The sequence below is a fragment of the Apteryx mantelli genome, chromosome 2 (genome assembly GCF_036417845.1).
Source record: "Apteryx mantelli isolate bAptMan1 chromosome 2, bAptMan1.hap1, whole genome shotgun sequence".
Taxonomy (NCBI): Eukaryota; Metazoa; Chordata; class Aves; order Apterygiformes; family Apterygidae; genus Apteryx; species Apteryx mantelli.
In genome coordinates, this window is record NC_089979.1 from 146,917,210 (window position 1) to 146,942,827 (window position 25,618).

Here is a 25,618-nt window from a genome sequence, read left to right on the forward strand (position 1 = left end):
GGCCTTCAACCTGGCCTCGGTGTCAGGCTCTTACTGTTCAACAAGGGCACTTTGACCAAACTCTGTCCCCGGGGACTTTGGATCGGGACCTGTGCTCCACTACTCTAAGTTTTCCATTCCGACCCGGTGCCGACCCACGTGGAGCACGGGCTCGCGGGAGCCTGGTGCCCGTCTCCGCAGCGGAGGACTCCCCGCCGTACCGTGCTGGGCATGCTGGCACTGCGGCCCCGTCCAGGCACTGGTGCACTCACACGAGTACCCGCCGACCCCATCGGTGCAGCTCCCCCCATTCTGGCACGGGTTGCTAGCACACTCATCGATATTCTCTGTGCAGTTAGGGCCCATCCAGCCCCCATTGCACACACAGAAATATCCGGAAATCATTGCCTGCAGGTATAAACAAATGCAATAAACTCAGCAAACATGCATCATCTAAAGGAATCAGAAAGACTGTTGTTTATTTGTTTTATGTGGAGATTTCAGAGCAAAGAAATAAATCATTTGGCATTTAATGGTCTTGATGGTAATTGGTGAATACTAAAATAAACCCAAAGCTTAACCAGATTATGTAGCTCTGCTTTTTCTATTAAGTTATTTCTTTGCAGAGCCATTTCAAATTACTTTTTAAAAAGTCAGAATCTGTATTTATTTAGCCATTCATAAAACTGTTTGCTTGGCTTTGAAATGATCACCCTAGAAACAAATCAATCCGATTATCTAAACTTTACAAATAACAAGCCAAGATAACAGTAGTTTATAAATCATTTTGAGCCTGTTCTCTGGGAAGTCTACATTTCAGTTACATTGGCTGGTACTTGCCTTCTCACCCCGAGGGATATTAAACAGGAACATTTTCATTGCCTTCTCTGTTATTACTTATTCTGTATTTCTCTTTTTCCTTCCTTACATTTTCTTTTGTCTCAACCTTTACTACTTCTCCTTATAAGCAAGTCTTTCCATATCTCTAATTGTTCTAATTTCTTATGTCCTCTTTCCTTATATTTCTTATTTTTTTACAGGAAAAGCAGAACATGGTATTTCAAGGTATGTGCTAACAATCCCACCTTTGATGCCATAAAATCAATGTATGATATTCCCTACTCTTTCCTTTCCCATTCTGTGTTCACACCCTCTGGGTCCTGAACAGACATTTTCACTATGATGGAAAAGTCTTTTTTCTGTATATTTAATTTATGGCTAGAATGGTGCTTTAGAAGATAAAAAGGTGCCTTCTGATCTGGATTGCCTGATATTTAATTAACATTACATCTGTCATTATGCTGGCCAAATATAGTTTTTCTGTTCCTCTATTTAATTATATACTTCTGTAGTCCCATTACTGGAGTATCTGACTACCTCATTATCTTTAAGTAGTAGTGTTGTGGTCATGACAGTCTAAGGTTGTGTGTTAGGAAACGTTTGCGGGAAGCGGTCATATCTTTTATTAGACTGACTGATATAGTCAGAAAAAGCAGATGAGTCCTGGGCACAGAAGACTCCTTCAATATCTGAGAGGAAAGACAATAGGTGCCTATGGAAGAGAGGATGAGGGGTGCTGGTGAGGGGTGGAGTGGGGAGGAGGAGATCATCTCCATTCACACAGAAGGTGGGAGAAGGGGGAGATGATGTATAATATGCCCCACTTTCCCCCTGCCTTACAGGATCATCAAAAGAGGATATCTGCAGACAAATGTCGACAAACAGGATGAGACTCTACTGGAACAACAAATTTAACATTTGCTAACGTATCTCCAAAACCATCGTAATAAATATCCTCCACGATAGAATTATCAAAATCCCCAGGTCAGCAGTGTGGACTTCCCTGGACGCAGCACACCTATTCAGGGAGACAAGCCTTCACAGAGTCTATGGGGACAAACTAAACAGTCGCTATGCATGAGAATGAATTCACACCACCAATCAGTGCAGGAAAGAAATGCTCAGCCACCAGTGGGAATACAACCAGTTCCCATGAAGCCACCCCTCTGTGTCCATATACACAGCCTGAGACTCAAGCAGGACTCTCAGAAGATGAACAGAAAAACAGAAAGATGAAAAGAAGAACAGAAACACATAACTGTACTAGATCTGGGGGTCATCAGACATGTTGGTTTTATTACTGTGGGTAACTCCTCCATGGTCCAAGGTGGTAAATTGCTTCCCTGTCCCACCAGGGACAGCCATTCATCAGCTCTCCCTACCAGCATCCTGCCGCTGCCCTGGGGTCCCGGCTACCTCTCCAGCTCATTAGTGGCAGCCTGCTCATTAGTGCCTAAGATTGCTACCTCTACTCCAGACATGAAGAAATGCCTTGTGTGCCCAGAAACTCCAGAAACTCCTCTAATTTCACCAGATATGTTGGTTGATTCCTTGTTCCCCACTGACCTTGCCTCATTATCTTTGATGTGTCTGCACTCAGATTTCAGTTCCACCAGTGTCCTTGGTGTTAGTGGTTATATCCACATCACATTGTCTCCAACTATGAAGGGTCCAGCACTTACCAAACACTGCCCATTTGCGCAAGGGTTTTGCAGCTGACAGATATCACTGAGAGGGGAGCACCCGTTTGGCCCATATCCACTCCCAGTGTACCCAAGCGTGCAGGAACAAAATGGCATTGCCCCTTGGGAGATGAGACAAAAGAGATACAGTAACTATTTTAGTCCTTGTTACAATGACAATGCCAACCTTGTCAGTGAAGGTCCTTCACATTTTGAAGCAGAGCCTTTATATAATTTTAAGTTATTTTTTCTTTTGGTACCTTCCCCAGTCAGTGTCCAGTTTGACCATGAAAAGATCGCTAGCGTTGCTTTGCTGTGGGTACCTGAGAGCCCAAGGTTAGCTTTGCAGGAAGTGGTGGAAGCAGTTAAAGGGTATTTGCGAAATGGAGAAGAATGGTAAAGGCAGCTGAAACTGCAAAACCACATAGAAGGGAAATGGTGAAAATCTCCACATCTATGTGAGGGAATCTGCAGTTCCCAGATGGTGGAGCCTGAATGTGTTGCTGTCAGTGTCTATGCAAAGGCCTGCCAGTTTTAGCTGGCCTGCCTGTACTTTCCCTTGGGTAAGGCAAAACTGACTGTGGAGAAGGGGCTGCAATATAAATATGTTGCTACAAAGTGGGTACAGTCTAATCAAACCCTCTTCAAGATTCACACTGATATTACTTACAGTCCTTAAGAAGGCACCATACCTGGACCAGGGGTACAAGCTGCCAAAGGATGGCACCCTCCATTACTTATTGAGCAGATATCAACCTGGGTACATGTTTGTCCATCTCCCTCATAACCTGTTCAGAGTAAAATCTTAGTTAGTCTGTAAAAAACCATGTTCTCTGAGATCAACAGCAAAACAATCATATGGTGAGAAACACACTGGTGTATGGTGTGAAATCAGTCTTCTACAGTTAAAAAGTCAGGATAACCACTGGAGTAAAATGTGGCATATTTATTGTGGTTCCTACACTGCAGGAGTGAATTCTGATCTTAACTGAATCCTTACTCCATTTTAGAAAAGCAGTGTATTATATATTATATCTGTGTGTGTGTGTATAAAATACATTGATACTACCAAATACAGGTGAGGTCAGGGTGAGGCCGTAGGAGCTCAGGTGTCAGCCGCAGTGTGCTGCCTGCCCTGGGCTCCGGCACCCAGCCGTGTCGGCACAGCAGGATGGCTGCAGCAGCCAGGGCTGCCGGCAGCTCTCAAACATGGAGCCGCTCTGCTGCGGGGCTCACCAGGACCCTGGCACTGCAGCACTGCTCCTCAGGGCCTGGGCCAGAGTCCACCCCACAGCTCTGCTGAGGCCACACATCCGGCGTGGTGACAGCCCTTCAGCGCTCAGCGCTCAGTACTTTCACGAGCTGCAGTCTATTGCCATTTAAAGTAGAGGAGGTCAATTAGAAACACTTTTTTTTGCTAGTATTTCTACCATTGATAGCATGCATCTCACAAAGCATTTTAATCAATAAACCACAAATTATATAGACATAAATTGCCACTTCCACTGTTCTATCTGCACTGCAGTGGAAATGCTGCTTCCTTAGGCAGCATTCAGAGAGAGACTCTGGGTCCTATATTATAGTATTGCTTTGAGCCTATGGTACTTTTTTATGTAAAAACAAACTACAACTTCTTAACTATACCATGAAACATAGGCTCAAATGTGCTGAATCTACATCTTTTAAGCAAGGCCGTGATTTTATCAACATAAATCCCATTATTTTACCTGGTGGACAGAGTCCACAGTGGAAGGATCCCATTGTGTTGATACATTGAACCATTGGTGCTGTTGAGCAGCCTCCATTATTATTTTCACATTCATCAATGTCTTGGCAACTGTAGCCATTTCCTTGCCATCCTAAAAAGAAGCACAAGAGAGACATTAACAGGGAAAATGCCTGACTTTTTCCTTTTCTTCTTTGACCATATCTTTCTTAGCATAGAAAGATACTACTTTTGAATTTCACTTCAATAACACAAGTGAATAAGAACTGTTCCTCTCCTAACTGATGCAAATTAAAGCTGGTCTAGAAAACAGGTTACAAACACAATAGGGAGGAGGTGTGTGAGAGAACCCTTTATTTTAACTGTATTCTGGATATTCCAGGACCAAACACACTTTTACCTAAAGATAAGGCAATTCTGACTTAGCACATGCATGTACAATTTGCAGCAAAGGCTCATTCTAACTCTGACTAAATACTTCAAATCCTCATATTCACCTCTTACAGACGCTACCTACCTGACTCAGGAAGATTAGTCATAGATTTTAAGGCTTGAAGGGTCTATTAAAGTGTTAGTTATGCCTTAGGGCAGTGGGTATACAGACATGGAGGTAGCCCTAAACATAGTGAGTAGGATTCATCCTACCTACCCCCAATCTAGTCATCCTACGCTCCCATTAAAGTCAGTGGAAAGAAATGTACGCTTTAAGAATGCAGTTTGTCGGGCCTATTAAGATGTTCACCTTGGGATGGGATAAGTCACGTGCTAGACCCCACTGCCTATGTTAGCTAGATAAGACACAACCTGTTGACATTTATTCTCTAGAGTACAGACCAAAGCATCTTATCCAGTTACTCCACGTGGATCTGGAGTCTGTGCTTATGAAATACAAGCAGGACTGCCTGCTGCCACCTGCCCCTGAGCGAGGACATGGAAGAACACGCTACCTGCGGGGCAGGGCCCACACGTGTAGGAGCCAGGCGTGTTGTGGCACTGCACGGACGGATTCTGCGAGCATGGGCGGTTTGGGAGGCTGCATTCGTCCACATCGGCACTGCAGGCAGGGCTGCCCAGAGGCGACATCCAGCCCGCATCACAGACACAGCGGTACTTGGGCTGCCATGGCAAACATCATGTTATGTGTTTAAGATGGTTAGAAAAATGACCAAGAAAAAGGCCAGAGGAAGCTTTTTTTTTTTTAATGTCTTCTGAATGATAGCTAATTGCAGGAAAGCTTTCAGAGCACTACATGATTTGCACATTCTGTTTTTAAGTTGTTTTCTCAGAGTATTTCTTCCTCTGAATTAAACTATTTAGATTATGGCAGGAACAACAGGCTGATTCATTATATTCATAAAAGAAACCTGTAATTTACCTCAAATCTTTCAGAGAAGAATGAACAGCACTTATAAACTGTACCTAAAAATAATTTAAAAATTATCAACTTGCTTTGTATCCAGGGTAAGGAGATCAGTGTAAGCAACCTGAAATCAGTCTGGCTGTTTTCTTTTAAGCGAATCGTTCAGTAATCTGTGTAATGTGTGGAGCTGATAAATTACAAATCTACATTTTCTTTGAGAGCAACAATTTTATCTCTCGTAAACTTCACTAATGGCCAGATTTCAGCATTTATCTAACTTTGCTGTAATTAAAGCTAATGGGAGTTTTATTATCGACTGTCATAGGAGCAGAGTCAACACTGAACCTTTTTGAAAAGCTTTTCCCACAAAAATGGGAAGAAAACAGGAAGTGATGAATTGTGACGACTTTAACAAATTGATCGAAGGAATGATTTTATATCAGAGCACCAAGAACATGTGTGGTGTGCCTGGGCTGGGACATGGGTGTATAGAAGCATTAAGGAACGCAGGGCCTGCTGGGGTAGTTTTGGAGGGCTGCTCTGAGTGGAAAGAGCCAAAGCTGACATCTTCACACATCTCTTTGCAGTAAACACCCTGTACCCAGATTTTTTCCCCAAAAGAATTAGCTGGTTTGCTCCAGAGGGCCATTCAAGAGTGCACTAGCATCCACCCAGTGCAGACACCTGGAGAGCCCAGGCCCGAACCCAAACAGAGACTGAGTCAAAGTGAGAGTGCAGAGCACCAAACGCAAGCAGCAGCTGCACAGCAGCTGTGTAATGTTGGTGGCTGCCAGGCCACTAGTAATAATGTTCCATAGTTCATGATGTTTGTCCTTCTCAATCATTTAGATAATAAAAATATTGTAGCAACTTAGTACTGAAAACCCCAAATAATGAACACAAACAATATTATGTTTCTAATAAGACTTTGAATATTCAAAGAACATTCCAAAGCCCCCTATGGATTTAATAGTAGATCTGATGCTGTGACAATACCTCTAACAAGACACAAGGCATTTGCAGTTCTTTCTGCTGTCCTTAGGACAACAGAGAGGTTAGGTTATTTTGTACGGTGGTACTTCTTGCTGTCTTTCAGCAATGGTGTTTGCTACATAGCTTTGTGGTGCTCAGCATTATTCATTGCTTCTCCTTGCTGTGCTGTATGATGAGCCGTATACATTGTTCCTTACCATGTTAGGCTGATCTCTCTCTGCATCTACACAGATGCCATGCTCACAGAGTGTCTCAGATCTTCCCTGGCAGTCATCGAATTTTGAGGCACAGTGAGGCCCGTAGGTTTCTGGAGTACAGGAGCAGCTAATGGTGAAAGCAGACAGGAAAATCAAAATGCTGTCTACATACATAGCACAGGTCCCATACTGCCATAGTACTGCCTACTCTTTATTTATGTGCTGATCCTCATAAAATCCCTGTGTGAGTAGCAATACTGACAATCCCCATTAATAACGATGCACAGAGGTAAGGCTCTGTTCAGCAGAGACTGAGGAATCACACAGGACTCGTGCACAGCTCTGAGTATCTGCCACGTAGGGGAATCCACAGCCCTGTGTTACATTCGTAAGTGCAGATCCAGAAAAAGGGAAATATCTAACATGATACTTAGGGAGAATGGGAACCTGGAATTCCCAATGTAAGTCAGAGAGCACCTAAACTTTGCATTTTAGTTTATGATCCTCAAATGACACCAGCTGCCTCTAGTGATACACAGAAATGCCTTGGCATCAGTAGGACTGGTGCTTATCTCATATCTAAGATTATTCAACACCTATAACCTAAGAACATCCCCACTCATCTCTCCAAAGTGACTCAAGCCAGTTGCCATTCCCAGCACACCCCACCAAAGCAGGGCTCAGTGCAAACTACAGAAGCCACCAAAGGAGAAAGCGGTGTTGCCTTTTCCTCCTCCAGCAGCTTTGCTGCTGCAGGGCATTCATCTGGGAGATCGCACAGCTGGGTCCCTTCCTCCTCTGCACGTGTGGCTGGGCAGGCTCTGCTGCCTGCTGTGGGATTGGGGCACCCTCGCACTCCCACCTCTGCAAGTGGCAGCTGCCAGTCAAGTTTTTGGATGAGTGTGGCAGGGAAGAGGAGGCATTTGGGGCTGGGGAGGTAGGGAGAACAAACTCATGGGCTGAAGGGATACGTCCTGCAGGAGGGACTTGGCCTGCAGGCTGCCAGCTGAAATGTGTTGTTATTTTTAGGGCACACCTTATTCACAGCATTGTACATACACAGTGAAGCTTCTGAGCCATCAAGTAACATTTCCCTTTTCTCTGGCCCTTTGTTTCCACATGGACCAAATCTGAGGCTCTCTCAAATGTAACAAATTGAATGGGAGAAAACCCTATGGAAAGCCTCCTATCAGTTAGCTAGCTTGGTATTAAAATGAAAGTGAGATATTTATCTGGAAGCAAGTATGTGCTGAGGTATCTGCTCTTTACAGAGACATATGGTAATTACACACCCCTGTTGAATTGCTGTTAAGCTGGCTAAAGAAAAATACTCTGTAAAAGTATTTATCTGTAGAATTTGAATCAGAGTATTCCAGTGCAGCTGATCTGGACCTTGGAGCAGTTTATTAATAAGCCATCAGTATTTCTGCTGGCTGTCACATGTACAGCTGAAAAATCAGTTTGATAAGCCAATTGCAGGCTACTAAACACTGCTCACATGGCAAGCAACCCCCATGAACTTAGGCTTGAAAAAAAACACAACAGTTTAATGCTTAACTGTGGTCTGCAGGACTGGGAAACAGCATGTTTATTATTATTAGAGTCTGTAGATATGCCAACACCATCTCCCAGATGCAGCAGTTCAACCTGGACAAGCAGAGTGGCAACAGGTCAGGGAACCAGATCACCTTTGTATGTTCAAAGTACACTTCAGAGCTTCTTGTTCAACTCCAAAGGACAGACCAAGGCAATTAAAGTGGTTCCTAAGGAGGAGGAAAACGGCACTCTCTCCCACCTAGTCTGGTAAAGATTAATCTATTACCCACTTGAAACTGCTTAGAGAACAGCTTCATAAGGCAGATTGTCCCCCAAGGAGTTTTCGCCAAATTGCAGCTGCAGCTTAGCACTGCCCTGGTTCTCTCCTATCGCTAAAGTTATGTCACGCTGAGGCCCCCGTTATCCTGAGCACGACACAGAAGTCTGATGGACATGGGGACTTTTGCAAGCTTTGGTCCAAATGATGCAATGTCCTATTAAGGTCCTGATTCTGGAAAGCATTTAAATACCTGCTCTTTTTCCTCATGCTTCAGTGCTTTCCTGAGTTAGAGCTTAAGGCATGCAGGGAGTGAAGACTGCAGTATCCTCCATTTGACTGTCTTTTGATTCACTGCTGCTCCTGGCCTTCAGTTACCTCTGAGTGCTCTAGAAAGCTAAAAAGCACCATTTTACTCACATGCAGTCCATACTAATTTTGAGGAATCATGACTATACTAACACAATGGCAACACTTGTGAGAAAGTTTTGCTTTCTCAGACCTTAATTTAGTCATGCACCTATATGCCACATTACTGAGCCCAGTAAGAAACAACAAGTAAAGATAGGTTGCTTTGTGCGTAGTTTCCTTGACAAATGTCTGTGTTGGCTACAGCTGCAAGCATGCTAGAAACCTCCTTTAAAATCAAAGAAAAGCTGACAAGAAGCATCATGCATTAAGAAACATCTCAGCAGGCTCTGTGTTAATGCTGAAATGTGAGGAGCACTGTATGAGAATTTCCCTCTTACGAGGTTCTTATAAGAACTGACAAAGCATTATAAGCCAGTGTTATGCCAAGCAAATATTTGTGGGGGCTAAGATTTTCATGCTGAAACTGAGGACAAAACGCTTTGCAGAAAGCGGTGGCATGCTATCCAGCCTGCTTGTTCCCATTGCACAGGGAGAGCTTTGTATTATATCAGAAAGTTATTTATTTACCAGATTATTTGCCACTATGGAAAATAAGATGCAGAACATTCAGGCCAGTGTGCCCTGTAAACAAGAGCATGTCCCCCCAAAAAGCTGAATAAGGACTGCGCTGAGGATGGGCATAGCCAGAGCAGGATAGGCCCCAGGGACCTCATGTCCCTGGGGGCCCGTACATGGACACCCCAAGCATCCCCCATCGCCAGCCAGCTGCAGGCAGCGTTTCTCCTTTCTTCCTGACAGCATGGGGTACTGTTTGCTCTGCTACAGTCTCAGCAGCGCCTGTATTTTTGGAGGGGGTGAAGGCATTTTGTAGAGTTACATGGTGTGCTGGGAATGCCACTGAGCAAGAGTGCCCGTATTTTCAGTAGGTTTCCAGCAACTGAAAGCCTTTGCCAGGGACAAAGCTCCGCTCCTGCTCACCTCCACCATCTCCTCGCTGCCATCTGTCTCAAGGGCTAGGTGATAACGGAGAGATGATAATCCTGCTGTGGGTCAGCACAGTGGGGTGTGCTGGTTAGAGGCCAGCATGCTGCATCTCACCTCCTTGTCCACAATGCTGGCTCAGTAGCTCTCCATTAAGGTGGAGACCAAGATCACCTGGGCCAGGCTCCAATTTGCAGCCTCCATTCCCAGCATGGATATCTAATAAACCTAGTCCTTTCTGCTCTTTTTTGTGTTGCCTCTCAGAGGCAAATGTTTCAGAGAGCGTTCTGTGTCTGGTAGGGTTGGGTGTACAAGGTATTAAGAATTTTGTGCTCTAAGACTGAAAGGGATCACAGTGCATCAATATTAGATAAATATTGTGCCTAGAACTTGTACTGCAGATGCAATAGTCGGTATAAATATAGCAGAGTATTTTAGATAGGATTTTTATGTATAGTTTTGAAAAGTTACCTATAGCTGCCTGGTGTGTTCACACATGTAGCTCCATTCTGGCAGCCTAATGCTGTTCCAGCATAAATCTGGCATTCATTAACATCCACTGAACAGAGCAGGCCCTAAGACGAAATGGAAAACCAGTTTATTTTCCAAATAACTGAGAAATGAAGCAAACCATGAAGCTAATGTTTAATATCATTTCCAAAGATATATAAACCATGGGCTGCTATCAACACAGTTTCCCTTATAAAACATTAAAACAAAACTCTATTGTTCAGCTGTGTTTGTGACCCTAGGTATCAGTCAAACGAGGGATAAAATATTTCAGATGTTTGTAGAAAGCATATGGACATCATAGTACTATCATCCCCTGTACTTTCCAACTTCCTAGCAAATGGCTCAGAAAACTTTCTGGCAAACTGCTTTTTTAGAAGATGCTGTTTTATTAAAACCGAAAGCACAGCAATTTTGACCCAAATTTTGCTGGGACAACTTTCAGGTTGAGCGCATTTGAGAGAAAGATAGAACTTTTCAATCTCCAAATGCATGCTCAAGCACCATTAAGGCCTTTGCCATTAAAGTCTTTGAATTTCAAAAACTCAGAACGGGATTGATTACTTACACCCACATTTGTTTTATTTCTTGAATAAACAGCCTACCTTTCCCCCATTCTTTCTATATCTTCGCATAAGATCAAGAGCAAGTTGCAGTTCAGTTCATTCTGCTCAGCAAAAGGGAAAGACAAATTTTCTGTTGTGGAAACTGCTACAACATCACTGACTTCACGGAACACCCAGGTTTAACAGTGCAAGGCCTGGCCACTGGTTTGAGCTTGGGTTTTTTGATATATTGATATTTTTGAGAAGAAAATGTGCTGCACTTAAACCAAATGATGAGTCTGATACAGCTACTTTGCTGTTCAATATGTCTCACTTGGTCCTGAGCAATCTTAAAAAGATACGCTTTGCCACAATTGCACTAAGCCAGGATTAAGCTTACAGTCAAAATACATATTGTGTATTCAAGGAAGCTAAAGACTCACCTGCCAGTTGCTGGGACAGAGGCAAAAGAAACCATCCAGCAAGGTTACGCAGGTCCCTGAGTTCTGACAGGGGTTGCTACTGCACGCTTTCCTTCGGATAGTCTGAAACCCAGGTAAAGAGCAGGAAATGAGGTTCCTTGAGGTTATGTAGGGTTTCATTAGCATTGATTTCCACGACAAAACTTTTCTTTCTTTTTTCATTTTTTCATTTTTCTTTTTTGCTGTTTGTTTTTTGCTTTCATTTTCTTTTTTAGCCAGGTGGGTTTGCAAAGGTTTTGACCTGTTTTGCTCATATCTGCACAAAATAATGATTAATATGATTCACTTTACACAGGATGGCCAACTGCAAACACTGCGAAGAGGAAAGCTCTGTAAGAAGTAACCATTAATAGAGACAGTTCCTCAATGGCAGAGTGTTTGTGGTTCTAGATGCAGGATTATCTTGTCTTCTTGATTTCCTGTACTGGCAGCTGTAGCTGTGCTTTTGTCACAAGCTCAGCTGAAAAGGAGATATTTCCAGTACAATGAAAAAATCCAGTTTTAATTCTCAAGTCTTCATCTTGACAGATCAGTGAGGGAAAAATTTATTTTTTCTTAGTATCTGGCTGTTATTCTTGATTCTGCAACTGTTTTTCCTTTAAGGAATGCAGGCTCCTACACAGTTTATATTTTGTAGGAAGGCATTTCACCTCCTCTATAAATCTTGACTTTTTTTTAACCTCCTGTTACCACAAAAAGTTTTCCTGAGTAATGCATGAGAGGAAAGAAATCATTTACCTATTTAATCATTGTAACTTTACTTTATTTACTAGGGGTTGGGTTTTTCTTTTTTGATCTTTAGTTTGTTTCCCAGTTACTCACCTGCTCTAAGCTTTGAAGTTTGATGTCAAGATTCACAACCTGCAACAGAAATGCAAATTACATTGTGCTTGGCATTATAGTGACCATAGAGATATGTGCTGACCTGACGGGGTGCTGGAATGATGGTTGCCAATAGGCTAACAAAGTATTTTCTTTTGAGAAAATACAATAGCTGGTATGTCAAACCAGGTGCCAACAGGGTTCAAATCAGTCCCCATTCACTGGGATTTCAGTATGTTAGGCTCTTTGGAAAATCACAGCTTAAATATGTCCGAGTTTGGCTACAAAAACAAAGACAGTCTTGTGAAGATGTATTCAAGTGCTTAAGAATGTGAATATTCCAACAGGATTACTCAGGCGCGCTTGGGCACACAAAGCCTGCTGTTTGAGACAAGTACACTGAAAGCCAAAAAAAAATGTTCACCATATCTCAGTGGGTTGTAACTACAAATAGCAAGTTAAAACTGAATCAGTGAAAATGATGGATATATATTAGGACGGTTTCTCTAAAGGGAGGTCTGTTAGGCTTTAAGGAAATTGTGGCAACACTATAACAGAAGGCACTGGCAACCAAGTCAGGCAAAGGATTCAGAGTCCTGTTGGAGAAATATCTTCAGTAGCAGGGAACAGAATGAACTACCTCACAGGTCTTTTCTTTACACTGCTAACTTCTATAGCCCACTTCACCTATGGAAGGGATTATCTATGTAACACATATAAGAATATACGTGGTCCATTTCCTGAATTTAGCGGGAGTTCACTTCCATAAATATTTGAGGATAGAGATGCTGACAGTGAACAACAGAACAATCCTGGTACCTGGAAATTAAGCAAATTACAGGAATATTTCCATTGTCTCCAGAGATATTGAATCAGGCCATGCACATGAGCTGATAGAGATTGTGCTCCAGTTCTCTGAACTGAAATGAATACTGAAAATGAATACTGAAATGAATACTGAAATACTGAAATGAATCAGGTCAATATGTTAACCTGAGGAATGGAAAAATCAGACCTTTAATGGAGCATACATGAGACTCACCTTGGAATTCAGCAAAGCAACCTGATGTGACACGTTCTGAGAGGCACCAATGCCTTTTTTAAGTTCTTGAATATCAACAGCATTTTGTCTCACCTAAATTTAAAAAAGAGAGCGAGATGATGTGACACAAGCTTTGCTTTCTCGAAAGATTAGAAAAGTTTGATTCTTGCTGAACTTTACTATCATAAAGTCCACTTACATACAGAGAGCTCTGTTCCATACACAGTTTACTCTTTTAATTACTTTATGTAATATGATCACTTTATGAGTCTTTAATAGCTTGAGTTCATATTAGAGTGCTGACAAAGATAATATAAAGTAAAAATCATAAAAGCCACATCAAAGTTGTTAAGTTGCTAAGACAATTTTTAAAGAAAATTAAACTGTTAATGTACAAGACTGAAAATGAAAACATATTAAGGAAAAGTAACTATATCACCTGACTAAAAAGCTCTGCAATGTCTTCTTCATTAATTTTTATTTTCCCCAGTGGTCCAGTTCTAAATTCAATATTTTTGCTGGAGCCAGTATGGAACACTAAGTTACCCTGCTCAGAGGACAAACGAGGCCTGTTGTAGTATGGAAAAAAAAAAAAAAAAGGATCGTTTAGCTACATATATCTGTCAAGGAGTATGGAAAAAAAATACGCATTTAAGCCATTCTGTTCCCATTAATAGCACTTAAAACCCACCATAGAGCAAATCTGTTTGCAATTGACACCAGTAATAGTACTTACTGTTCATCATAAATGTTTCTTTTCTGCCTCTCTTTTTCATAGTGGTTTGATTCACAGCTCAACCCAGAGATTAATAATAATGCAATTAAAAGCCCAGGAACAGAAGCAGGCCAAAGCATTGCTCTCCACCCACAGCCCCGAGTTTGAAGTGAAACCTCCCGTGCTGAACTGTACTTTTGAGAGCCCAGGTGCCCTTTGCTCTCACACAGCTCTTTATTCACAAGGCGCCCATTCTGCTGTCTTGCCTTGTATGGGTAAACTTTATCTCAGGTATCTTAAAGATTTACAGTATGCAAATAACCTAGACATTAAACACATTATTCATTTTCCCCCTTTGTTTTCAAGAGCTTTGAAAGATAATTCATCAAAATCTACTTGTATTTAATCATTGTCTCTCTGGCCTTTGTGCAGCAGAGCACCCCCCTGTCTCAGAGCACCTTGTAATCTGCAGCTGGCGACTGTGGGGACAGCTCACTACGCCTGCGTCCCACACCACACGGGTGAAGGAAGCTATTGTTTGGCAGCAATAAAAGACTTTGATTATTACCCCCAAAATTATATATAAAAACTGGAGTGGTAGGCAAGGAATATTTGTATTGAAGGAGAGGCTTCCAGCCAGTAATTCATTGGACAGATGACACAAACAAGCTAGCAATACCACACAGCATCCCATGAATTGCAACAGCCAAATACAATTTTAACCAAATATGGTTGCTCTGACTTGAGAATGACTCAATCTCCAGATGCTGAGGAGATGATCACACAGCAAGTGGACTGCTTATTGTTTGACAGGGGTAGGCCATATTCATTGCACACACTAGGGCTCCCAAATTCAGGGCTAGCCACAGACAATGCAGAAGATCAAACAAGAATTAGCATAAGGCTCCAAGTTAATTGAAAAATGCAAATTCATATGTTCTGAAAGCCAATGTTTGGATCTTGATCCCATTTTCCTCTACCCTTCAGGAGCACCCCTCCACCTTCTCAAAAGAAGAGTCCGTATCAGGACACTTCCAATTTCCTGTCATGGCCGCTGCTCCCTCATGCACTGCCCCTGCGGTGCCATGCCTGGAAGAGTGCTTCCCAAGTAGCCTCTGCATGAGACAAGGTAACAGAGCTCCAAGCTGTGGCCTCCCCCAGAAACAGCTTACATGCGTGTTGAAGAGAGGGCAGGCTGGCAGTAGCCCCAGTCATAAATGTCAGTCAGCCCCTGGGGCTACTTGTGCCTAAGACTCAGTCTGCTGCTGCGGGCAGCTGTGGCAGGGTCCATGTCCTATTCTTCGTCAGGAATTCTCTACTCACCCATCAGACCTTGACCTTCTCTTTCTTCCACTCTGACTACAGTTCCCAATTTTCCCACTGGACCACAGACTCCATGTTCGCTTGTGTCCACTACTATGTGTCAGGGTCTCTGCAGTCTCATTCTCCACCTAGAAAGTCAGCTTTATGTGACAATTCCTGCTACTCCATCTTTTGCTTTTGCCAGAGTTCCTGTATTCCCCCAAAAAAGGTCTCGCTGTGCTTTCCTTTCCTCTCTTACAGATGTTTTGTGTATCTTCTTTTCCACCTTCATGCTAGGAGCTACCTGAATGCTCAGTCCCACCACTATTCATTTCTTTCCTTTCTGTTTAATGGATAACTCCTTCAGGTTGCTCACATTTCAGAACTCTGCTGAGAAGAGCAGAGAAGAAACAGTTGTAGCTGCCATTGCTAGAAGGTAATGGTAGTCACCATTCACTGATCCTGTAACCCACAGACTGTTGTAGAGGTAGCCAAGCCTTCTGCACTTGCTATCCTTACCCAGCCTTCCTTTCTGCTCCAGTTTGCACTTGTGGTTTTCCACTTTTCATCTGACAGGGAAGTTCTGCCTGCAGATATCTGGGACATGCCTTGAAGCTGGGGTGTTGAATGAATTCTACAGCTTTCACAGACAGAAATGCTATGAGGTCAAAGCCTTCCTGCAATCTGAGAACTGATCGCATGCACAGCAGCATCCCACCACTACCACTGTTTTCTCTGGTTTGCATGAGAAACTAGCTTCTATTACTTTATTATCTATGTTTTTAAAACCTGTCTCATAATTCAGTACAGTGATGGTCTGCTGACAGTGTTCCTTGTGCTCAAGCAGACTGTGATGCAGAACTCAACAGTTAGTGCTGTTGCCTAGAGATCTGGAAGGGCAGGGGGGAAGCTTCCCCTGAAGCCACAGGGCACAGTCCTTCCCATATGCCTCCACCCACTGGTGCTGTAGCAGCAGCTCAGTTCTCTGGCTGGCAGCAATATCCCCTGCTCTGCAGCGGCCTGTGACCTCCAGGATATTGAGTCCACCAGGTATTGCTGCCTGACTGGAGAGGAGAATGAGCAGGAAATCCCATGTGCTATCTTTCACCACCATAAGGGATGGTGTTTACAAGAAAATAGAGTTGCACACTCAGTTGGTGAAAACTTTCATTCCATTCAATCCAAATGAGCTATGATATTTCACACCAACTGAGGATCTGTCCCCACACATTTTTTATCACGTATTCCTCTCTTTGTTCTGAAACCTCTGTTCCAGAACAGGAGAGCATAGATGAATTACTGATGTCTCTGGTCAATGGGACACCTTCTGCATCTGCATATACTTGTATTGTCCATGCCCATTAATATTCTTCATGTCTGTATTGATATCTATCTGGGTTTGTTTTGCTTTTTGTCAGTCTATTCAGTTTTTATAACTGTGTTGCTGTCAACTTGAAGAAGCTACAGGCTAACTATACCTGCAGTTCCTAGCAGACTGATTGAATGTATGCATACTTTAAGGACTGACTTTCACAAAGTCCCTCACATTGACAGTTTTTGGCCTGGACTTTGGTTGTGATCCAAAAAAAATCCTTCCTTTTTTGTATTCATTTCTTCTGTATACTGAGTATGCATTGACCCTCTCTGCTGCCTATAAGTCTTTGAATGAAGCTCTTCTTTCCAGCTAACTAACTCCAGCAATAGAGATTGGGGAGAATGTTGCTAAACCAAGGAGGAAGAAGAAAGAACTCTTTTTACCTTCTTTCCATGCAGGTTTTAGAGCTTAGAAAACAATTGACCTGAAGGCCAAGCGAATCTGATTTTGCACTGGTTATAGGATGGAAAGAGAGCTCTGGGCATCTATCTAAACCATGCATGGAACAGTATTTTCTATTTTATTAGTCCTTTGAGATTTTACTTAACTTACCGCTCTGTTCTTAATGAATGCACCTCAGGATGGCCAAGCTGTGAAGTCTATAAACCATTTTAAAGAGAAAAGTAGGTGCACACCTTTTAATTTTACTGAAATACACTGGATTAAGACATCATTTCTGGAGGAACAGAATGGAAATCCTGTAAATATCTGGCATAAGAATAGCGGTTGTTCATTCTAACAAGGAGAGCTGGCATGAACACTTCCTCCTGAGGCAGATCATTCCATTACCTCACCAACATTATAGCTGAGGAAACATCTCTGAAGAGAATAGGTTGTTCACAGATTTGGCAGGAAGTAACAGAGCATTTGTCTCCATCTAATTCTGGTTGAAGTTCATCCTGTACTAGCAGTGACTGCAATTTACCACCATCTTATGATTCTGTATGGGGCCATGTGAAATGAAATGGTGGTCTCTGCATCTCTAGCAATACATGCCCACAGTGCAAGACATCGCTGTAGCAGACCTATCGTTGAATTCAGATTATGGCCAGAATTCAACATGCATTGATTGCACCTAGAAAGTCAACTCGGACACAGAAAAAACACAAGTCTATGCCAGTGCTTCATTTTTTAATGGAAGTGCAACTGTTAGTGTGGATTCCAAACCTAGCTAATTTTTAAGAGTAAAAACTAACATGTAACCCTTTACTTTGTTTTATATATGTAAAAAAGATCTCTGCTATTCAATGTTATGACTCAAATATGTGCAAATAATTAAAGACTCAGTCATGTTGCTAGTTTGTTCCCAAGTAGTGCATATTTACCTGAGTTTCCCCTTGGTTGAGGTCACATCTCCCAGTATTTCCATCTTCACTTCCCTGGATTCTCTTTCATCCTTTCTCTTTTGAATAATATTCCAATGTTCAAAAGTGACACACCACAGTCATATAAAGAAGTATTGCTACCTACATGACTGAAATGTGCAAATTGCTGGTGTAAACAATGCTTAGTATTGAATCCATTGCTTTCAGTGTGTTCCCTGCAGCTCTGAGAGGACTGAACACTAAACTGAAATTGGGCCATAGATGGAGGATTACACCACAGTTTACCTCAGCTGAAATGGGGGTGATTCTGTGAAAAACCTATCATTGGAATGGTTAGTTCTCTGGTGAAGAGGTAGGTGCCCAAAGACATCAAAGGTCGAAAGTAGTTTTAGATGGTTTTGTCCGATTTAGGCACTTAAGTAATTCCACTTAACATCAAATGGAAGTATTAAAATCCCTTCCTGAATGTGTAATAATTCCAATATGAAATTTGGTAGTGGAACAGGCAGCTTTTTCTAACGCCTCCCTCCAACTTGTTCCTTTTTCTGTCCTTTACCTATAACCATTCATCACCACTTCCTCCTTCTGTGTGTCTAGAAAGTTTTATGGCTGCAGCACCTTCCTCTGCAAGGCTCTATTTCCCATGACACTCTTTATGGATTTCTTTTACTTCTCAGCATTCTGCCTTTTTGTACCTGCTTAAGATTTTGCTCCTTCAACACAACTACTAGGTAATGAAGTTAATAATTTGTCTGATGATGAAGTTAAACCAACTGGCCAGAAAATCTAAGTTTTCACTTTTTAATTGTAAATAATAAAGAGATGGCTTTTGGTTTAGTTAGCTGGAATTTATCTATTATCCTAATTCACCCTTGACTTCTTTACCACAGTGGAGGCATTTATAATATATAGGTTTTTTTCTTTAGCCAGAAGACTTACATTTTGGTTGCTCTGTCTTTCTGATTTTACTTCCTATGTGTGCTGCTTTTACAAACTATCAGTTTGATGCCTCCTGTTTTCCATTCTGTTTCATTCTTTTTTGAAATTAGGTTCATGATAAAGTTTCCAGTCAGTAACATTGGCTACATTCTTTCCTATTGATTATTCCAGTCCTTTCAGCATATTCGAATTGTTTTAACGTATGCTGGAGTTATTTTTAGAGACTGCCATTTGCATAGTTGCCCTTCTCCACTGATAACCCTAAAGCTATTAATGGACCTGGCTGCACAACCTCTCTCAAATTTGTTCTGTTCTGTTCACTTTATTGAAAAGCTTAGATCTGAGCTGTACACTGCAAGCGCATGAATCATTTGCCATGTATTGATATTGTGATCACAAATATCAGCATTCTGTCACAATACAAATATAAGAAAGTAAGAGTAGTCATACTGGGTTACAAGATCTGTCTAGGTCAGTATGCTGTCTGGAACAGTAGCCAAAGCAGATGGTCAGGGAAGGAAGGGTACACAAAAGAGCAAGCACATACAATACCTCTCCTAAATATTCTCTTGGCCTCCATCTATCTGTAGCTTGTGGACTTCTTCAGCCAGAATTCTACCTATTCAGTACTCCTCAAAGGATTTTTCTTCCATGAACTCATCCAGTCTTCTCCCAAACTCTTCCCATGCTTCACCTTACAAAGCATGCGTAATGAATAATGCCCTATCATAAGTAAGATAGATATACAGTTGAAATGCAATGCAGAAATATTAATTCTGGGTAAAATCCCATTTTTATTAAGTGTAACATTTATAAACAAAATGGAATTAAGTATTTTTTTTTTTAAGTATATACAGGGCAAACATAAGAACTCATCAAACCTACTTATTACTCTTCAGTTGTGAGAACATATGTTTGAACCATCAATGGGTTTTGCTTCCAAATGCCAGGTTGTACCTTACTTTAAAATTGTGGTAGAGTTGCATCAGCCCAGTGCATGGACCAAGGCGCAAAACAATCATGTGCTCAATGAAGATGGGATTTCAGGATGTATTCCTGTGTTTAGAGAGAGAGCAACTCCCAAATGGAGGAGCTTTTAGGGACTTCTTTGTGGCAGTTCTCTGAGATTTAGTAACAGCCCTCTGTGAAGGGTGCCCAACCTGAGCACCCACTCAGAGAATCCCTGAAATTCCTTCCAACAGCCCTGTCTCACTAGAAGTGGTGTATTCCAGTAAATTTTAGCCCCTCCAACTCTGCTTCTTGCTTCATCAGATCTCCATGAAAAGACGTTTTGTCCATGTACTGGGACATGTGCTTCCTCCCACTGTCAAAAAGAGCATGGCTGTCTGGTGATCGAATGTCATATATTTCTTTTTCTCAACCCCAGTAATCAAATAAACATAAAAATAACACAAATCTCTTCATGGTATTCACAATAACATTTAAATTGACAAGTTATCAGTATTCATTGTTTAGTTTTCCATGCTCTCTTGGATATCAGTTACTTATTCAAGCAAGCTGCTACTAATTGAGCATATGTTTCCATTAATGAAGCTTATAACACCAGAACACCCATGTCTGCACAGGCAAAAACAAGGACACTCACTGGAATTCATTTTTGGCTACATGCCTAGTTTCTTATACTCTGGCATTATTCTTCCTAGGATACTTCCTTAACCACTTCTACTTTATACACTATATATATTTATTAATATAGTGTATTCTTTAAACACCATACAGAAAAAAAACCACAGAGCACGTAAGTGGTTTCAAGTATCTAAGAGGCAAAATATACTAAATTTCTAATGCATTTTCACTTTATAAAAATTTATAAAAGAAGAGAAATACAATTCAGTATTTACACAAAGTCAATGGAACATTAAACTTCAGTGTGAATAGCAAGCAAATAGAACAGAGAAAACACAGGGTGACCTGAGAATTAATAGTACGTCCCTGAGATGCAACAAATACTTGAATTTTCTATTTGTTTTAGAAATTTGCTACAATTGCTACCACAGAATACAGTCATCAAAATATTGGACCGTTTAGATTTCAGTTCAACCATCACTACTGAGATCTCTCTTCAGAGAACACAATGGACATATCCATGACAAAATTTTAGACATATGACAGTATTACTACAGAGCAATGTTTTTTCAGCTTGTACTACACAGATTCCTGGCAATCCTTATACTCCTTCTAAGGAGCTGAGCAAAGGTGAGACAAGCCTACTAGCAGGAGCCTTACGTTCACTATGTGGAAGGACGTACCTCCACTGGAAAATATTAAGTTCATCTTCCAAAAAAGATTCAAAACCACTGCTTTAAACAAAAGATATTTCAATAACTTCACTGTTACATAGGTTTCTTCATCAGTATAGGGAAATCCTGGATTAACTCAGATAAAAACAAGCTTATGTAGGTAAAACATTCTCTAAGGCAATTGCCACACTCTACAAGTGACTGCATAAATATGACACCCCTAAATATGACATCTTTTTCCTCAATGGAGATTCTTAAGCTTGGGGGAATTTGTCCATATCATTTCACTCAGATAAGAAGATATATTTCACATGTGTAGAATAACTGAGCTGTGAAAGCAAAAATCATATTCTAGATATCTCCTCCCAATTCCAGAGCTGTCCTCCAGATTTCACTCATTTACCTTTCAGCTGCTCTTGTAATCACATTTCATTGCTGTTAAAATGCTTAAGGTGAAGTTGCAAAGTACTGCACAGATGTGGGCTGCAAAGCACTTATTATTAGGAGACTGCTTGAGAAAAGGGAAGCAACATGATCATCAAGTGAGGTCAAGCAGGTGCAATTCAGCAGAGCTCCGTAAACAAGTCTATTAATGACAAATAGATGGGATAGGAAGCAGTTCACTCAATTTAGCTGCACTGGTTTTCCAGGACTAGTAGGGGTAAAATACACAAAGATGTATTTACAACTCTGAAATCTATCCTTTCAAAATATTATCTGCTTTGGAAACAGATCTGATTAGTAAACAAATTTCAGTCTTCGCAGTCATATTAAATTAAAAAATCATTGACAACATGTAACAGACTGTATTGCTATATCATAGTTTTACATGCAGCTAGGTAACTTTCAAATTACACTTTAATACAGCTTGCTTATGAATGGCATACAAACCATTAAAATATCATTTAAACACTAAAGAATTTTGTACATAAATTATGATTTCCTTTGTTTCAGTTTGACTGTTTAGATCACTTTAGAGAGGAACAGATCCTCCCATTAGCATGTATCTCCAAGAACAAGACTATGTAGCCACTGGTTATTGATCTGCTGACAAATTCAAATAATAACCACCATGTAAACAGACAACAAACTGTAGTTCATAACATAGTCCAAAACACACTTGCTCTTTGCAAAGTGTAGTAGTAGGTATAACCTAAAATTATTACTCTTTTTTGCTATTACACTGCTACAAGAAACTGTGTAAAGAGAAGCTCCAGAACTCATCTTACTCTAAGATAAAACAGCCCAGTCCAGAGCTCTTTCAGGAGAATCTACTTCCATTTCTCTTTTGTAGATGGAACACCCCAAGGGGTCAAAATGCTCCTGGAGAACAAGACAGGCTGAAGTAGCTCAGCCCAAGCTTTTCCTGATTTAATAGTCCAGAAGCAGCATGCACATTAAGACTGAAGAAGAAATAAACAAGAAGTCAGCATAAGATAAAGTACAGTATAAGGTGATACCTACCACATTCATTTCCTCTTTCAGGAGGACTACAGCAGAACAGAATAGCTGAGGTATCTCTATAGCACCTCTGTTCTCTAGTCTTTAGTAGCTACTGCGTTATCAAGCCTGGATGCAATACACCATAACTGTGACTAGGTCTTTCCCACAGAAAAATCAGTCTTTTTCCAGGTTGGTGGCTTTGACAACTTGCTGTTTTGGTGCACAGGAACTATGATCAATCTGAGAAATCCTCCAGTCATGTGACATACCAGTTCTCTGTTGGTTGTTTACTAAGTATCATCTCGCCTTTTCCTCTCTCAACCTGGCTTTTCTCTAGATACCAGTATGGCGTTATCTGTACCAAAAGTAACAAACTAAACACATACTTCTTCAGAAGACATTCTGTTTTTCCATAATTTTCTCTGCTGCTACAGGACCCTGAACTTACAAGACCTGATGATAAACAAATTTTTTAGTCCAGCTCTATGAGATGGTGTACACGTGTTGCACTCTGAGTGGCCATAGGCAGTGGCCTCATCCCAACATTCACTCCTTACCCTAGCAGTAGTCTCAAGTTTTGTCTTAGAAAACAACCATATAGTTTTTCTCCAGTTCTCATGCCATAAAAACCCTTCCTTGGCTAGACACGGAGTTTTAAAATCTTTTTATGTCTTGTATTGTGTAGGGCTTTGGTAAGGACCAGTGATCTCATCCTGCATAATTTAAGACAGAACAGAAACAGCCAAGTTATTGTCAGAGTTGTGATAACCTTGAAATATTTTTATTCAGTTGCCCTGAAACAAACTCCTCCAGACAGACACAGCTGGGTTCCAGAAACCTACAAATATCTAGAGAGGATCAGACAAACATAAACTAAGGATGATACTGTGTCTCCTTAAAATTCATATACAAAATACTGCATTTAATAGTTTCATTAGCTACAAAAACGCATCAGAATTTCAGATTACATACAGTAAATCTTTTAAGAATGGATCACGTATATTTACAGATGAAGAAGACATGTTACATGTAGAACTTGGTCTCTGCACTTAATTAAAACAGCCTTGAAGTTTACAGCCTTTTTTATACTGCATTGAGAAGATAGTTTTAAGATAAAATACAAAAGTTTTACCCATTTTCATTGAGGAATGTGTAAATGCTCCTATTTTTCATTTTGCAAACTAAGAAGAACATTTAAATAAAGCAATTAATTTCTGGAAACATCCATTTAAGTAAAACATTTGTACAGTGCAAATCCACCATAAATACAATACAATATTAAAAATACATGAGAACTGTTCAGTAAAATACCTGGACAGATATTTTTGTTAGCTATGATTTTTGTTCAGCTGCTATCAGCTTTCTCTTAAAGATAAAAGTATTTTCTGTCATCAGTCATACTCATCAGATTCAGGTTCCAAATTATCCAAGTAGAAAGGAGATCAATTTTGCCACCACGTGTACATTGAGGCTGTTTCCCAAAAGACGGTAGCATTGCTTTATTGTTACTTTGTCAGGGAAGCCTAAAACAGAAACACATAGTTCAGTGCCATTAGTCTGGGTTTGTTCCTAGCTTTTGGTCTACTGCTGTTTTTAATGAACAATTCTTAATACAGTTATCATAGACTGCAGCTTATGTATAGGTTTCCCCCACACACTCTCCCCTAAAATTCACGAAGTCACAAAAATAATTCCCAACCAGTTCACTGGATTTGGACTGGTTATTCCATTAGCAGTACAGCCATTTCTAAGATTTAACAAGTAGCTTTCAAACACTGCCTTACTCTGTAACTAATGCTAATCTAGCTTCTCTTCATATAGCTCAAAAAGTCCAGTGTTCTTGGTGAAGGGCAACCATCTCAGGGAGGGGTAGCAGTACCTAAAACACTGCACAACCGCTACTCTACAGACTATCAGCAGAAGATCCAAAGAGGAATGTGGCCATCGGCAGAAAGAAAATACACAGATTCTGCAGCTGTACTGAACTGCTTCTCTTGACAACCTTTTTATTTTACTTCTAATCTGAGCTCCTCTCACCAGTTAAGGCAAATCAAACCAGTCTGACAGCACAATACACCACCAGTACAAACTGGGCTGTGAGCAAGGCTTACTGCAGTGAGTGATCAAGCAGCTGAACAATTTTCCATGTAATTTAACACTGACCCTGTGGAATGCGCTCAGAAATATAGACAGCATCAAAAATGTCCTTCACATTAGAAGAGCAAGGACTGGCAGAAAGAAAGGAGGCCCAGAAGGTTCAGGTGTAGTAAAAGGTCTGCACTGTGTATTGAATGCACAATCAGAGGTGAGAGAGGTGCTGAGAATCAAGTTACCACAACCAGCTGGTCAACTATAACTGTCCTGGCTCACACTCTCAGCTCACTCTAGCTGTGAGCTAAAGTGCATTTGCTTTAACTTGAGTGAAAGATGAACAGCAGCAGTGATTCAACTGTTCATGTCATTTGCTAAGCTGCTGAAACTCGATCACATTCAATTATTTGATCGTACCCTAAGAAAAAACACCTAACTTTGACCCTGAGGTCATCAGCACCCAGATTAGCTTTGAAGCATACACATGATGAGCATGCAATAGTGATATACATGTTCTGAAGTTTTCACAGCACATCAGTGAAACCCTCTTCCAGAGAGGGCTCCGGAGAGAACGTGGCTGGACAGCAGCCGAGCCAAGGGTGGGAAGCTGAGGAGGAGGTGTCTGGGAGGAGTTGTTCCATCCTTCTCTGCCAGTTATTAATGCCTTGAACGTGGACTACTTTGGTAAACACATCTTTTGCCAGTTCCAACCATTCTGCCCAGCTTCCTGGCACTCAAATTTGGGCACCCATTCTTCTCTCTTTGGTACAATCACTTAAATTCCCACACAAACTTCCTCAGTTGAAGTTTTCACTTAAGCCAC

The 25,618-nt window shown here is 41.2% G+C and overlaps 2 protein-coding genes across 4 annotated transcripts in view; both read right to left on the minus strand.

Annotated features, from left to right (window-relative positions):
- Positions 1-22,504, minus strand: part of CUBN (cubilin) — a 155,490-nt gene extending 132,986 nt beyond the window's left edge. Inside the window, exons 1-13 of the mRNA XM_013941561.2 lie at positions 22,382-22,504; positions 14,081-14,137; positions 13,784-13,913; positions 13,345-13,437; positions 12,303-12,341; positions 11,442-11,543; positions 10,415-10,518; positions 6,778-6,904; positions 5,175-5,343; positions 4,229-4,360; positions 3,194-3,289; positions 2,502-2,623; positions 201-387 (exon numbers count right to left, since the gene is read on the minus strand). Coding sequence (XP_013797015.2) covers positions 201-387; positions 2,502-2,623; positions 3,194-3,289; positions 4,229-4,360; positions 5,175-5,343; positions 6,778-6,904; positions 10,415-10,518; positions 11,442-11,543; positions 12,303-12,341; positions 13,345-13,437; positions 13,784-13,913; positions 14,081-14,137; positions 22,382-22,485 — 1,462 coding nt within the window. The 5' untranslated portion in view covers positions 22,486-22,504. The remainder of the gene's footprint in view (positions 1-200; positions 388-2,501; positions 2,624-3,193; positions 3,290-4,228; positions 4,361-5,174; positions 5,344-6,777; positions 6,905-10,414; positions 10,519-11,441; positions 11,544-12,302; positions 12,342-13,344; positions 13,438-13,783; positions 13,914-14,080; positions 14,138-22,381) is intronic.
- A 959-nt stretch (positions 22,505-23,463) lies between these two features.
- Positions 23,464-25,618, minus strand: part of TRDMT1 (tRNA aspartic acid methyltransferase 1) — a 30,771-nt gene continuing 28,616 nt past the window's right edge. For 2 of the 3 annotated variants that reach the window (XM_013941559.2, XM_067291760.1), the window contains exon 11: positions 23,464-24,227. In XM_013941559.2, the coding sequence (XP_013797013.1) occupies positions 24,127-24,227 (101 nt within the window). In that variant the 3' untranslated portion in view covers positions 23,464-24,126. The remainder of the gene's footprint in view (positions 24,228-25,618) is intronic. The other variant, XM_067291761.1, reaches the window with a different exon arrangement.